At 35.2% G+C, this 12,963-nt stretch overlaps 1 protein-coding gene across 1 annotated transcript in view; it reads right to left on the bottom strand.

Moving 5' to 3' along the window:
- Positions 1-12,963, bottom strand: part of NCAM2 (neural cell adhesion molecule 2) — a 145,618-nt gene that overhangs the window by 74,090 nt on the left and 58,565 nt on the right. Inside the window, exons 10-11 of the mRNA XM_017732672.1 lie at positions 8,280-8,467; positions 7,554-7,650 (exon numbers count right to left, since the gene is read on the bottom strand). Of these exons, the coding sequence (XP_017588161.1) occupies positions 7,554-7,650; positions 8,280-8,467 (285 nt within the window). The remainder of the gene's footprint in view (positions 1-7,553; positions 7,651-8,279; positions 8,468-12,963) is intronic.

Genomic DNA, 12,963 nt, shown 5'->3' with positions numbered 1-12,963 from the left:
AGATAGATCGGAGCCCGCCGCAGCTCCGCGTGGAGCTGGCGGGGCCTCCCCACAGGCGGCACGATTGGCGCCGAACCGAGAAAGACACCACGCAGCTGGCAATGAGAAACATGCCGAGTTTTTCCTGGCACAGAGCCCAGACAGGAGACAAGATAACTTCTTAGCCACAACTTAACAGGCACCAGTTTTCTTCCAGGCCATAGAGAAAGGAAAAGTGAGATTATGTGAGACGAAGCCAACATGGCAGCGCCAAGGTCAGTAAAGGAAGGGAAGGAGAGCATTCGCTCCTAGCGCCGGAGCATGACCTTGCATGCAATGGTGAGGACTGCAATACTACAGACTGTTTCGCTATAATTCATTGAAGTGCATGGGGGGATGCAAAGATCCATGCGCAGCCTGCAAAGAAAAAGTGCCCACGCCAGGTCGCATAAATGCTGTGAGAGGCTTTTAGAGATTGAAGAAGACAGCCTTTGCTTCCAGGCTGGAATAGCTTATTCTTAAAAAGACTAAAACCCCATGAACCATTATGGCCCATGCTAGCAGTCGTGTGAAGACTGCTAGACCCGTGGTAGAGATTTTTTTCACTGGAGCAGCGAGCTGTTGTTTTGTGAAGAATCCCACAGCACAGCAGAAGAAACTCTTTCCTTAAACATAAAGACAGGAAAGGAAACACTGACCAAACTCCCATGTTTGTTTCCCTTGTGCAGCTTGGTAGAAAAAAGGATGTACTGGAAGAGAAAAGTGTTCTGAGATTGCACTTTAATTACTTTTAATTCTGTTAGTAATAAATCTTCTTTATACTGTAAATGTTCAAGTGTGGACCTGCTTTGCCTTGAAGTTTTTGTGTTTTCCTCAATAATCCTTATTTCACCTTATGAAAATGAAGTTTTAATTTCCCCTTCTCTGCTTAACTATAGTAGAGGCAAGTAAATAAATAGATTTCTTGGGGCTTGGCGCCTAACCAGCATCCAACCACGACAGCATGGCACAGGGAAGATGAAATCCTTCAGGAAGAACCTTATGTTCGCTACTGCAGATTCAAGTATCATTTCTGCCAGAGGAAGATATGATTCCAGTTGATAATAAGCATGAAATTAAGCTCCTTTGAAAACCCAGTATTATATTTTGCATAACTAGCACAATGCAATATGTTTAGAACTCACTGAAGTGTAAAATACATCCACAATACTATTTTAAATATGCATCTCACATTCCAAACCACCCACACGTGCAGGTGAGTTTCATGCAGTTTTCAAAGTTGAACTATATCACTTCTAAGGAAGAGAGTGAATCACCTGAAGAAAATGTAGCAGGAGGCACATTCCTGGTGAAAACCAAAACCAAATACTAGCAATGCCATCAGGATATAATAAATACCTACTAGGCAAATCTGTAACTTTTTTCCCCAAAGAAGATCAATAACAGCATAATGAACTGAATCTAATTCAGTAGTTCTCTAATGAGTATGAATTTGTTCGTGCAAGGTATACAGCCTTCTGGTCCTGATCCAGCTAAACATTCCCGCATTTGAGCTGTCTCCTGTCAGCCGCAATTACTTGGAGCATTGCCATGATTTTCATATTAGAATTGCAAGGCTTTTGGATCAATGTTTAGCAGGAGTGAAGAATAATTTGCAATGTTATGTACTCTGAAGTCTGTGCCTGGAAGGATAGAGCTGTGGATCTTGGTCTTTTTCCTTCTAAAACCAACGAGCATAATGAATCTTAGAGGAGTTTAGCTACTGGCAGTGATCACTAATTCATATACTATCATAGATATAAGTTGAACGACTAAGTAGTAGAAAAAGGAAGGGATTTACTTTCTATGATTTAAAGATCACTTAGTGATAGCAAAGATTCCAGATTACTCCCTTAGAAGTTCCACTGCTATCTTTTTTTGTCATTATACTGCTGTCAAAACAAGAGATAATTCATCACCAGTTCAGCCTTTAAATTAAAGACATAAAAAGACCCAAAGAGTGTCAAACATTTAGTCAACTTCATTTTCTTTACACAGTATCTATTTCTCTGTTCAATATGTGACTACATTCATGTATGATGTTAAAGAATCAAAATCTAAAAGTATCCCCAAACAATAGGTGTAAAATTGCACTTTATGTATTTTGTACTCAGCACATAATGCTGATTTGCACAAATGAACTTTGTGATATAATGGCCCAAGTTAGGCAGAATTAGTTTGGTTCCAAAAACAGTATCACAGCTGATAGAGAAGTACACACAGAATTATGAGTACGTATTTGTCTCCACTGATGTGTAAAGCTCCTACAATTACGACCAAACTTGTTCAATAAATGACCACTTTTTATCACTGGGGATTTTCTTTTCAAGCTGTTTTTTGGATAGCTTTATGGAAGAAAATAACTCCCTCTCAGACTTTAGCAGTCCTGGTATAAACAGAGAAAAGGAAGTGATGCTGTGAGAGTGCGTAGTGGGCTCAGAGATTGATCTTCCAGATAGCTCGTCTCCTATCTCCTGTCGGTATGCTCCTACTGCTGTTCTCCAGCTTTTCCTCTCTCTGTACATTTGGCATATATATTGACTGAAAATAACTGTGTCTAAATGCTGAACCTAAGTAGCACCAGGACATTGGCAAGGAAAGAGATGAAGCTGGGGACTAGACTTTTGGAGTCAAAAATCTCTATGGAATAGCTTGTGCTTGTACGTCCGTAGAATAGAAAAAAAAGCCTAAAACAATATTAGATCTATATAGATTTCTTTTTCCAAACTTCTGAGAGTTCTGGAAAAATAAGCATTCAGTTAGTAAATAAGACCACAGCTAGCAAATAAATACATAAATAATAAATTAAAATAAGACACATGCACACAAAGCAGAACGCTGCTGCCATGTTGATATGCTGATTGAAAATATGTTGCTGTTTCGTTCATTTTTTAATAAAAATCCTTTAGCTGATGCTGCTAAGATGTGAATGGCAAGTTTTAGAATAGCAAGTTAGATTTTAGGTCTGCCCATATTTTGTGCAGACAAATGGGCTTTTGGCAGGATATGATTTTCTTTTTCATTATACTATTCTCCAGCGAAAATTAAGTCCTACTACTTTGATTTTCTTTTACCTGTGTGAAAATGCAAATACTTGGTGAAAAAAGGAACAACATCCATTAACCAGCAGCAAAGTTCCAGCATCAAAACTACAGACTAGTAAATTTCTAAATTTGATTTTGTAGTCTTTATCGGTTATCAAACAGCCTTTTCATATTTTGAGTATGACTTTATTCCATAAAACAGGTTACAGGATGCATTTTCTGTGAAGCTCAATTATTGTCTTTCCCATGTCTTCATTTGCTTTTGTTGTCATTATTTCCCATCCTCACTGATTTTCTGTGTGCACAGGATGCCTAAAGAATACCTAATTCAATAAAGTGGTGTAGGAGTCCTCAGTATCTAATGACATCATTGACTGACTGTTTTTTAATTCCCTGTAATATTCCTGTAGAAAGGAAAAAGATAAGTCATAGAGCTATAGCAGATGTAGCATCTCTCATTTGCTCAGAGAAGCTGTGGATGCCCCATCACTGGAAGTGCTCAAGGCCAGGTTGGGCAGGATGTTGAGCACCCCGGTCTAGTGAAAAGTGTTCCTGCCCACAGCAGGACTTTTAAACCTTATGCCATCCCAGAATACAAGAAAGAAGGGAAAAGGAAAGTCTAGGAAGAGTAAGGCTATGAGATCCTTAGAGATGACTCACAGTTTACTTTTTAGAGCTCTAGATTCAGCCCAGCTATACATCCAGCTATGTACAAAATCTATATTAATATTTATAAAAAGAGAAACCTTCAAAATTCTCATTTTGCTGTGTGTCACAACCTTAAAATTTACCATTTTAAGATATTAAATTACCCATTCCAATAACATAGTCCTAAATTACTGATGGCCATGTGATTTTCTATTTACCTAAAAAAGCATTTAAAATAATGATATTGAGACCTCAACAAAGCAGAAGGATGCTTTTCTAGTTCATACTGGCTCCCTGCATAGTGGTATTTCACATGAACTATAGATAAACTAGATTTGGACAAATCTAGGAATATCTCTGCTCATCTCAGGCTCTGAGAGCCATTGGGACAACCTGTCAAGGTGTCCTGGGTTGCCAAAATTTAAGCCTGACTTAAGATTAAAACCAGAGTGTAAGTAAAGTTCTAAAATACAAGTTGTGTCTGTGACATGAACCAATTAATTTGCAGTGGCAAGAAGTGACTGTGGTTATTTTCACATTCTATATTTTACTCACATAACATTTTAAAAGCTCAGGTAATGAAAAAGGAGGTCACCCATGTGGTATTTTTAAGAGTTGATCACAAGTCAGGTCATGGGCATGTCTGATTAAGCTTTCAACATAACTCTGAAGTATCTAAACAAGCCAGCATCTTCCAGAATGAAACCTCAAATACTCTGCAGCTTTTCAGTTGTTTTCAAAGGTTTAAATGGAATTCAGGCTGATTCAGTAGCTCTGTATAATCTGAGTGAACAGTTACGGTTTTCCTGTCATACAAAAACAGCTGTAAATTGCATATCAATTCTGAAAGAAATCTTCCTTTTTTTAACCATCAATAAGTCTAATTTCTTAAGGAAGGCAAAAGGAATAAAGATAATGGAATTGTGACAGTATGATTACTTTTTAAGTAGCAGTAAATTAATAAAAAAAGGTAGTTTGATTCTGCTGAAAAAGCAAAAGCAAAGCAGAAAATGGAACAAAACATGAAGGAACAAGTAATTCCTGCAGAATTTAAAGAGAAAACTATTCATAAAATGATCATCATTTGTGATCAAATTTACCCTAGCAGCATACTTTACTTAATACTGTCTCCCAGCTAGGAATTGTATTTATTTTTCCCTGACAGAGCCTTTGTAAAAGTATTCTACGCCCCAGCATTTGTATTTACAATCAAAGCCAGAAGGCAATGCTGGCTGCATTGAAATGCATCAAAATTATTTTATAGGCTTTAATATGGAAAATATCAATCATTAGGCCTTCCTAATCAACCAGAGTGAAGCAACTGATGAAATAAAACTAGGGAGAAAGATGTATTTGACATCTTACACCTGTAATTATTATAATGGTTTTATCCTCCATCTCCTGATTATTTTCCATTTCTAGCGGATGCCAGTTAAAGTGCAAAACTTGTAACAGTGAATTACATGTTTGGGTTTTTATTCTAAAAACAAAGTCTATTTCGAGGCAAATGCTAAAACTATCAATCTTTCAGGATACTGAATATTATGCATTATACTACGGAATATTATGCATTACATTACTGTATTATGCAAGTAGTGCATAGTAGTGAACAGTGACACCCCAAACCCAGCTTTTCCAGCCTTGCTCACTGTCACTACTAAAAAACCTGCTTTTGTTTTTTTCTATTTTCTGCATTTAACATCATGTAGAATATCTAAATATAGCTCAAGCTTTATATGATGTCTTCCCATCATTCCATTTATCCTGATTTACCTTATGTTTATAACAACAATACATATTTTTTAAGTGTTCGTCAAGTTTTCTGAAGAATTGCCTGAAAAAAAAAATAAGCAAAACATTGCAGAAGTAAAGAATGTTAATCTGTTTGAAAAACTAGCATCAGTAACATTTCTGCTATAGTTGTATTAAAAAGTCAAAGAAGAATTATAGCTTGCTATTTGTTTTCCCTTGCATTTCCAGGGGTGGTCATGTGTGAATTTCCTGAAATAAAATGACAAAACATCATGTTCTTTTTCAATTAACATTTCAATGCTAATGTTTTCTATTAAAATTGATTAATTAATAAATTATAAAAGCAGGGGATATATACGTAGCTAAAATAATCATCATGTAGTATCTTGCATTGTGATGAGATGTTGTTCTGTAAATCTAAGAGAAAAAAACAACATTCTGGAGACTATCTGGTGAAATGCTCTCCCAAGTGTATACATATTTATGAAAAAGCAGCCCACAGTGACAACCACAATATTTTCTCATCATTTTTTCTCCTGAGAGGTAAGACACCAGAGAGATGCAAGTGGGGATTTTCCTTCCTTTCCTATTATTTATGTTCATGGCTTCAAGAAAAGCTTTTTTTCTCAGTAGTCAAACGTAGCTGTCAAAGGAAGGGAAGATCACACCACAGCTAACACCCAAAAAAAGTAAATGAAGGGTAATGGATCTTTTAATGATGTAAAATTGTGGCTCATAGAGATTTGAACCCTACATTTTCCTATTTTAAGAAGCTCAGCACTTTTCAAAGTTCTTCAAAACCAAAAAAATATTATAGTAGGAATGTGTGCTAGTATCCCATAGAGATGATGGGAAAAACTTTCAAAACTATGTACAAATTCTAAGAAGACTATTAATAAATAATGGGGTTTTATAATTCCTGAGACACCAAAAGAAAATAATTGCCCTATGGAGCAAAACTACACAAATAATAGCAGCAGACCAGACTGGATGTGCATGCTTCAGCAATGCTCCCCCAAAAGTCCTCCTGGTAGGAATCTAAAGTGTTTTATTTTCTTAATAAAAAAAGAAAAAAAAAAAGAAAAAAAAAAAAAGGAAGAAGAAACTAGACCAAAACTTGCAACTAAAACATTCAGAATCACTTGGAATATGTGTGTCCTAATGAAAAAGAAATATATAGATATAGATATAATTATTTCTATCAGTCCCTTCAAAGTGTTAGCCAGTCTGACAGTATGGGACCACCTGGAGGTTACACGATAAAAATGGTCCATAATGACACATCCCAAGGGGTGTATGGCTCTCAGTGTGGCTGTACCTTTAGTACTGTCAACTGCATTATAACTCCAGAAATTTCATTAAAGTTGGCACAGTTTACACCATCTGAGTACAGAGGTCGAAATGTTTGGAGACCTCAAAACTGAGCAAGCGTTAGTCCATTCCACAAGAAAATATCATTGAAAGCACTGCTAAGAAACTCTCACTTGGTCTCAGTTAATAGTTATTTCTGCCAAAGAACAAACATACAGTCGGATTTTTCTATTTCCTTAAACAGCAATAGGACATAAAAATAGTCAGACATTCTGTAACAATATCGCAGAGCTTAAATTATTTCAATCTAGCACTCCAGGTCAAACTCTTTTTTTAAATAACTAGAAGTGCAAACAAAGATAGAAATTCTTTGCTGCAGTATTTCAGTCTTTTGTTATTATTAGTTTATCAAGAAAATACAAGGGAGAAAAAGGAAAAAAATAATTTCCAAATTCCTTCTTACTTTTACTGCCTGCAAACCATATGTCTCGGCTGAAGTAATAAAAATACATTGCTATAAATGTAGGATATAGTAAGAGCAAAGGAAAAAAGGTTAGACTAATTTTTTTCAAATTTCAGAAGGCCTTAAAATTAAATCAAAAGAAGATTCATATTCAGAGGGAATTGGTTTATTTTACTTTATATTGCAGCTCAGCTCTTAGACAAATTATCTGCAAAAAGTCCACGGAATAAAATAAACAGAGGATAATGTGTCTGAACTTAGTGTTGATTAAAGTAGGAAAAAATATTTAAAGAAAAAGAAACAAAATTTTAACTTACCAGCTTGACCAAGTGTATACTCCTGATATCTTGTTCCAATTCTGTTTGTGGCTGTACAATTATACCGCCCAAAATCACTGTCAGATGTGGGAGCAATCTTTAAAATGAATACACTTTGTAAATATTAGTTGCTAATTAAATATAATTTCTTTTTTTTTTAATCAGAAATTCAAGTATGTTCTCCTTAACCAACATGCAGATGTGTTCTCACTTCAACATATCTAGTATAGTCTCCATATATAGACCTAAATACACCTTTTTTCATGTTTAACTCCCCCTTCTCAACTTCAAATGAGGAAATCTGATAATGGAAAAAAATTACATTGTTCATCTTTATAATTTCACCTTTAAACAATAAAAAAACCCCTAATAAACTGGCACTTACTGGATAGTCACTTTAATTTTCAGTCTTAGCTTGATAGTTTAGTTTTATATCTATTTATGGATTTTTTTTCTTCCAAGAAATGCAAATTATATTTCTGTTGGGTGCAGTTGGAAAAGTGAGCACAAGCCATTCAAATATGGATTATTTTCTAACTACTCATAAGAAATGTATAGATAAATCAATTCATATACAGTTGGTTGTTGTTTTTGTTCCTTTTTTAAGAGTGTTACATATTCAACTGTAGTCTTAGCCTTAAATACACTCTACAGTACTCACAGTGCTGCCAAACTGAGGACAAAATTATCTTCTGCCACCGTGTTGATTTCCATTTTAAGCCTTACCTCTAGAATCAGCTTTCTGCCTGTACTGTAGGTCTTCAAATGAGTTGTATTTTTTACAGGTAAAACTGATTTTCCTCTTTTCCACTGAACTGAGGCAGATGGGTTTGCTAGCACTTCACAGCTTATATTGATGGGATTGCCTTCCCAAGAGTAATACATGGTTTGATTTGACACGAATGTTGGAGCATCTGGAAAAAGGAAGTAATGCACAAGTTTATTAACTGGTTTAATAAAACAAGACATATACCCATGTCCAAACTTTCATGTTCACTGAGAAATTCCAATTGATTGTTGTGTTAGTTTATTATGGAACACGGAAGTATTACATTCCACCTTAAGTTCATCAGGCTTTTATCTTGGTAAGTTTCTCCTCTCCTGAAATTGTTTCAGCTGAACTTCTCAGGAAAGAGAATACCTGTTAAATATATTTAACATTAGGCAATATCAGGCCCTTGAAAGACACTCAGAAATAAGGAAGAGTGTTTCCTCTTGAGGATGACAAATTTTCAGCCAGACCCTGCTACCACAAAGTGAGGTGACCTAAAAAACAGATATTGTCTGTTCATGTGCTGATTTTATAGTGTCTTCTTTTGCTATGGAGAAATTACATTCACTCAAATTTTCTTGTGCTATGGCTTCACCCATTTCTCACTGGAACTTTATTATCCTTTATGAAATCTTTCCAAAGAGAGATGCTTATTTGTGGAAGTAGACCTTTAAAAAATAGTAAAAGAATACCAAAAACGATGCAATGTATTCTATCTACCACAGAAAAAATACATTGTGTGTACACTATTTAGGACAACCTTTATATCAGTTCCTTATGAAATTATCAAGCTACAGCCACAGAAAAAGATGGTGTGTTTTTCTTACAAACCTGACTGTAAATGGCTGCATTAAACATATACCAAACACTGAGTCTGACACAGAGGAAATTGCTGGTTTGCCAGCTAACTGTGATCTTCAGACCACAGTGCCACTAAGTGACAAGACCTGTCTCTTCTATTTACTATTTCTCTGGAGAGCAGGAAGTATAGTTTTCTCTATAAATGAGAGGGGGTAGCCTTTTCCCACCTCTTCTTATGTCTTGGGTGAACAGTGCTTTTTTTCTATCAAATATTGATTTGTATTTTTTCCCTAATTTCATTGTTATTATCTTTTAAGAGTATTTAAAAAAATATTCTTTATTCAAGGAAACTCCCTTAGTGCTTTAATTCCAAAAGGGAATTTATTAGTTACAGCTGTTGTAATGGAATATCTTTTTAATATCTAAGGTGTATACATATACATTTTTGTTTTGATAAATAGCTCCTAAATGTTTCCAGATGTGTCTCTGGAAAATCTATTCTAGTCCTCTCACATATAGCTTAATATTAGGCAACAAAATTGCTAATAGGTCTATCAGAGACCAGAACTGAGCATCTTTAAGTATGAAGTAAAATTTTGCTTCAGGAATGGTTAAAAACAGCTGGGTTTTTTTTTTTCTTTTTTTTTTTTTTCCTGAAGTGCACATTTTCAACTTCTTTCTCTTTTTGGCTCTGTTGAAAAGCATAACTTTTTTGATGACATATGCTGCTGCTGCATGTAGGCATACAGGCTTTGAGCAAAAAGAACTGTTATCAATAGAAGTTTTAAAGCACAGATCAAAGCCGCTACATTGCTCAAGGCCAGCACTCTCTCCTTTAATAACTGTTCAGCCCTTATTTTTGTGGAAAAACAAGAATTTTCATCTAAATAAGTAAAGCTTGCCCAGCTGTGAATTTATTTACCAGACACAGGAGCTCATCTTTCTGCTCCAAATGTTTAATAAGTAATTCTAGTGATCTTGATTTTCACAGACCTCTAAATACCCCATATTTCATCAGCTAAACAGTTTAATGCAAAGAACAGACTATCAGAGTCTTCAGAGTGTGACATCTCACACTAGTGGAGAATATGAAGAAAAAAGCAAACTGCCTAAGTGTGTTTCATGGTTTTCTGTGGTCAAGAATCTCAGAACACCAAGGGTCAGAACCTTGACTTTTCCTCTAGAAATGAAGTTCATGGTGGGAATCACTTGTAGGAAAACTGTACAAACTTATTTCTGCATGTTCAATAGATGGATCAACAGCATGTTCAACAAACAGATTGGAAATCTCATCACAGTCTTCATGAGGTTCCAAATGTGGTTATTTCACAAATTTTATGTAAGCACTGTCTCCCAGTGTGCAATTTCCCACAGTAAATTCACTCTATTTATGAACACTGCCATGAATGTTGAAGATTGAAAGATACTCTGAATCTGAGTAACCTTCCTTCCTGGATAACATTATGTGGTTTGATGCTCTCTGTTGATTTCAATACACATATGGCAAACTCATATCCTATTTTAACACTTCCAAATGAAAAAGTAGTGTAAACTCTTACAGTGCAGATAAAAGCATTTAAGAGAATAGGGACTTCCCATTCAGACTTCTCTCTCTTCTAAAGGTAGATTTTGGATGCCCATAGTATCTATTTGTTTATGTTTTAAAAGAATAGGTGAGTTATGGACTGCCATCTATACAAAACTACAGGTATTAACAGTCATAAATACAATAAAACACAAATAGGACTAAAAGTGTGTCAAATAAAGATATATCCCCAAATAAACAACTCACAATTGTAAAGTATTCACCTCAAAAAAGGGGAAATGGCTTTGCAGCCATTTCCCTAGCAATCAAGTGCTCCAATATACAAAAAAAAAGAAGACTGTGCTAATGACTTGATTCACTGAAATTCACTGAATTTATCAGATGATTTTTTATTTCCTAGTTAGAAGCAGATTAAAATGCCTGTATTGATGTTTTACAAAAAGAATATAATTCTGAAATATTTTCCTTTTTACAGTACAAATAAAAGATAGTTTACATTTCTTATAAAACTAAAAAATTGAGTTGAAAGGGGAAAATTTGTTTATAAAGAGAACTTGTTTTTTCTTGTATGCGCTTCATGACTAACTGCAGTTTAGTATGCTTAAATGGTTACAGAATTAGTCTTTATCAAACATAAACACACATTATATTTAATTTCAAACAAAGCATGAAAAATAACAAACCTTAAAGCCAAGGCTTTGAAAACATATGGCTGACTATTTTATATGTCTACAAAACCTGGTTCCATCAGTTTTATAAAATAACTAACAAACAAATTACATTAAAAACCAGAGTATTTATCAAACAGTTCTATAAATTGAAAATAAATGGAAACCAAGTAGAAATGAGAAGGTGGTCCTTCTCATAGGTTTACATATGTTAAGGATCTTTAACTGCAATATATGTACTGTTTAAAAAAATAAAAGATTCAGTAGAAATCAGTTAGAGAATTAGAACCATTAAAAATTAATAATGTGCTCTGCTTAGCTTCTATGTAATTGAGAATTAATTTACACCTGACAAAATTCAATGCAGGGTACAAATGAACTGTTCCTTTTAAGCATTTTTACATAAAGTACTACCAGTTAAGATGACATATTAGAGTTCTAAACAGATAAGTAGAAGTAGGAGCTTGAATACACTCCATTGGAAAAAAAAAAAAAATCAACCCTCAGGGTATTTCTTAAATCTGAACTTTTAGCACTTTACTGAAAACGAAACAAATAAAACCCCCCAAAACTGAAAAAAAATATAAAAGTTACCACTGATATTATTTTATTTATTTATTTATTTTATTATTTAATAAATGCACACAATATCATAGAATAGCTCAGGTTACAAAGGACCTTAAAGATCCCCCAGTTCCAATCCCCTGCTATGGGCAAGGACACCTCCCACTAGACCAGGTTGCTCAGAGCCCCATGCAACCTGGCCTTGAACACTTCCAGGGATGGGATATCCACAGCTTCTCTGGGCAACCTGTTCTAGTGCCTCACCACTCTCACACTAAAAAAAATTTCTTCCTAAAATCAAATTTCTAATAACTCTTTTTTTAAAACCACTATCCTTGTGCAATCACTAAGGTTAAAAGTCTCTCTTATAAGCCCCCTTTGCACACTGAAAGGCTGCACTTCTCCTCGGAGCCTTCTCTTCTCCAGGCTTATCAACTTCAACTCTCTCAGGCTGTCTCCATAGCTGAGCTGCTCAGGACCTCTGATCACCTTTGTGGCCCTCACCTGAACCTGCTCCAGCAGGTCCATGTGTTTCTTGTATTTGGTGTCTCAGAGCTGGATGCAGCACTGCAGGTGGGGGTCTCACAAAAGGTGAGTAGAGGGGTAGAATCACTTCTCTCGACCTGCTGGCCACGGGGCTTTGGATGCAGCCTAGCATGTGATAAAGTTCATAAGGTTTTATGGTTTGGCTATGAAAGATTGAGTATTATTTTGGAGAGATGAGGCAATCCAAATGAAAAAGATGCCTTGAAGGAACAAAGACGTTATCACAAAGATACAAAACTAAACAAAACTATTCTATGAGTGTATGATTCTGTAAGAAATTTTAAATTCAGAATGACGCTATGGCACCAGCATCAGCTAAACTCAAGCTGTTCATTTTCCCAAACAAGAAAGAAATTGACAGGTCAGCACTCCAATTAGAATGAGTTCTGGATAACCTGTGTAAGAAAATTATTGAAGAGAAGCAAATTCTGACCTGAAAGCTTTCTCTAGCATTTAGATATCCTTGTTAGTTATAATGTCCAGGAACAGTGATTCAAGAACAGACTAATACAT

The sequence above is a fragment of the Corvus brachyrhynchos genome, unplaced genomic scaffold (genome assembly GCF_000691975.1).
Source record: "Corvus brachyrhynchos isolate BGI_N302 unplaced genomic scaffold, ASM69197v1 scaffold231, whole genome shotgun sequence".
Lineage (NCBI taxonomy): Eukaryota > Metazoa > Chordata > Aves > Passeriformes > Corvidae > Corvus > Corvus brachyrhynchos.
This window is presented reverse-complemented; position numbering and strand designations above follow the sequence as displayed.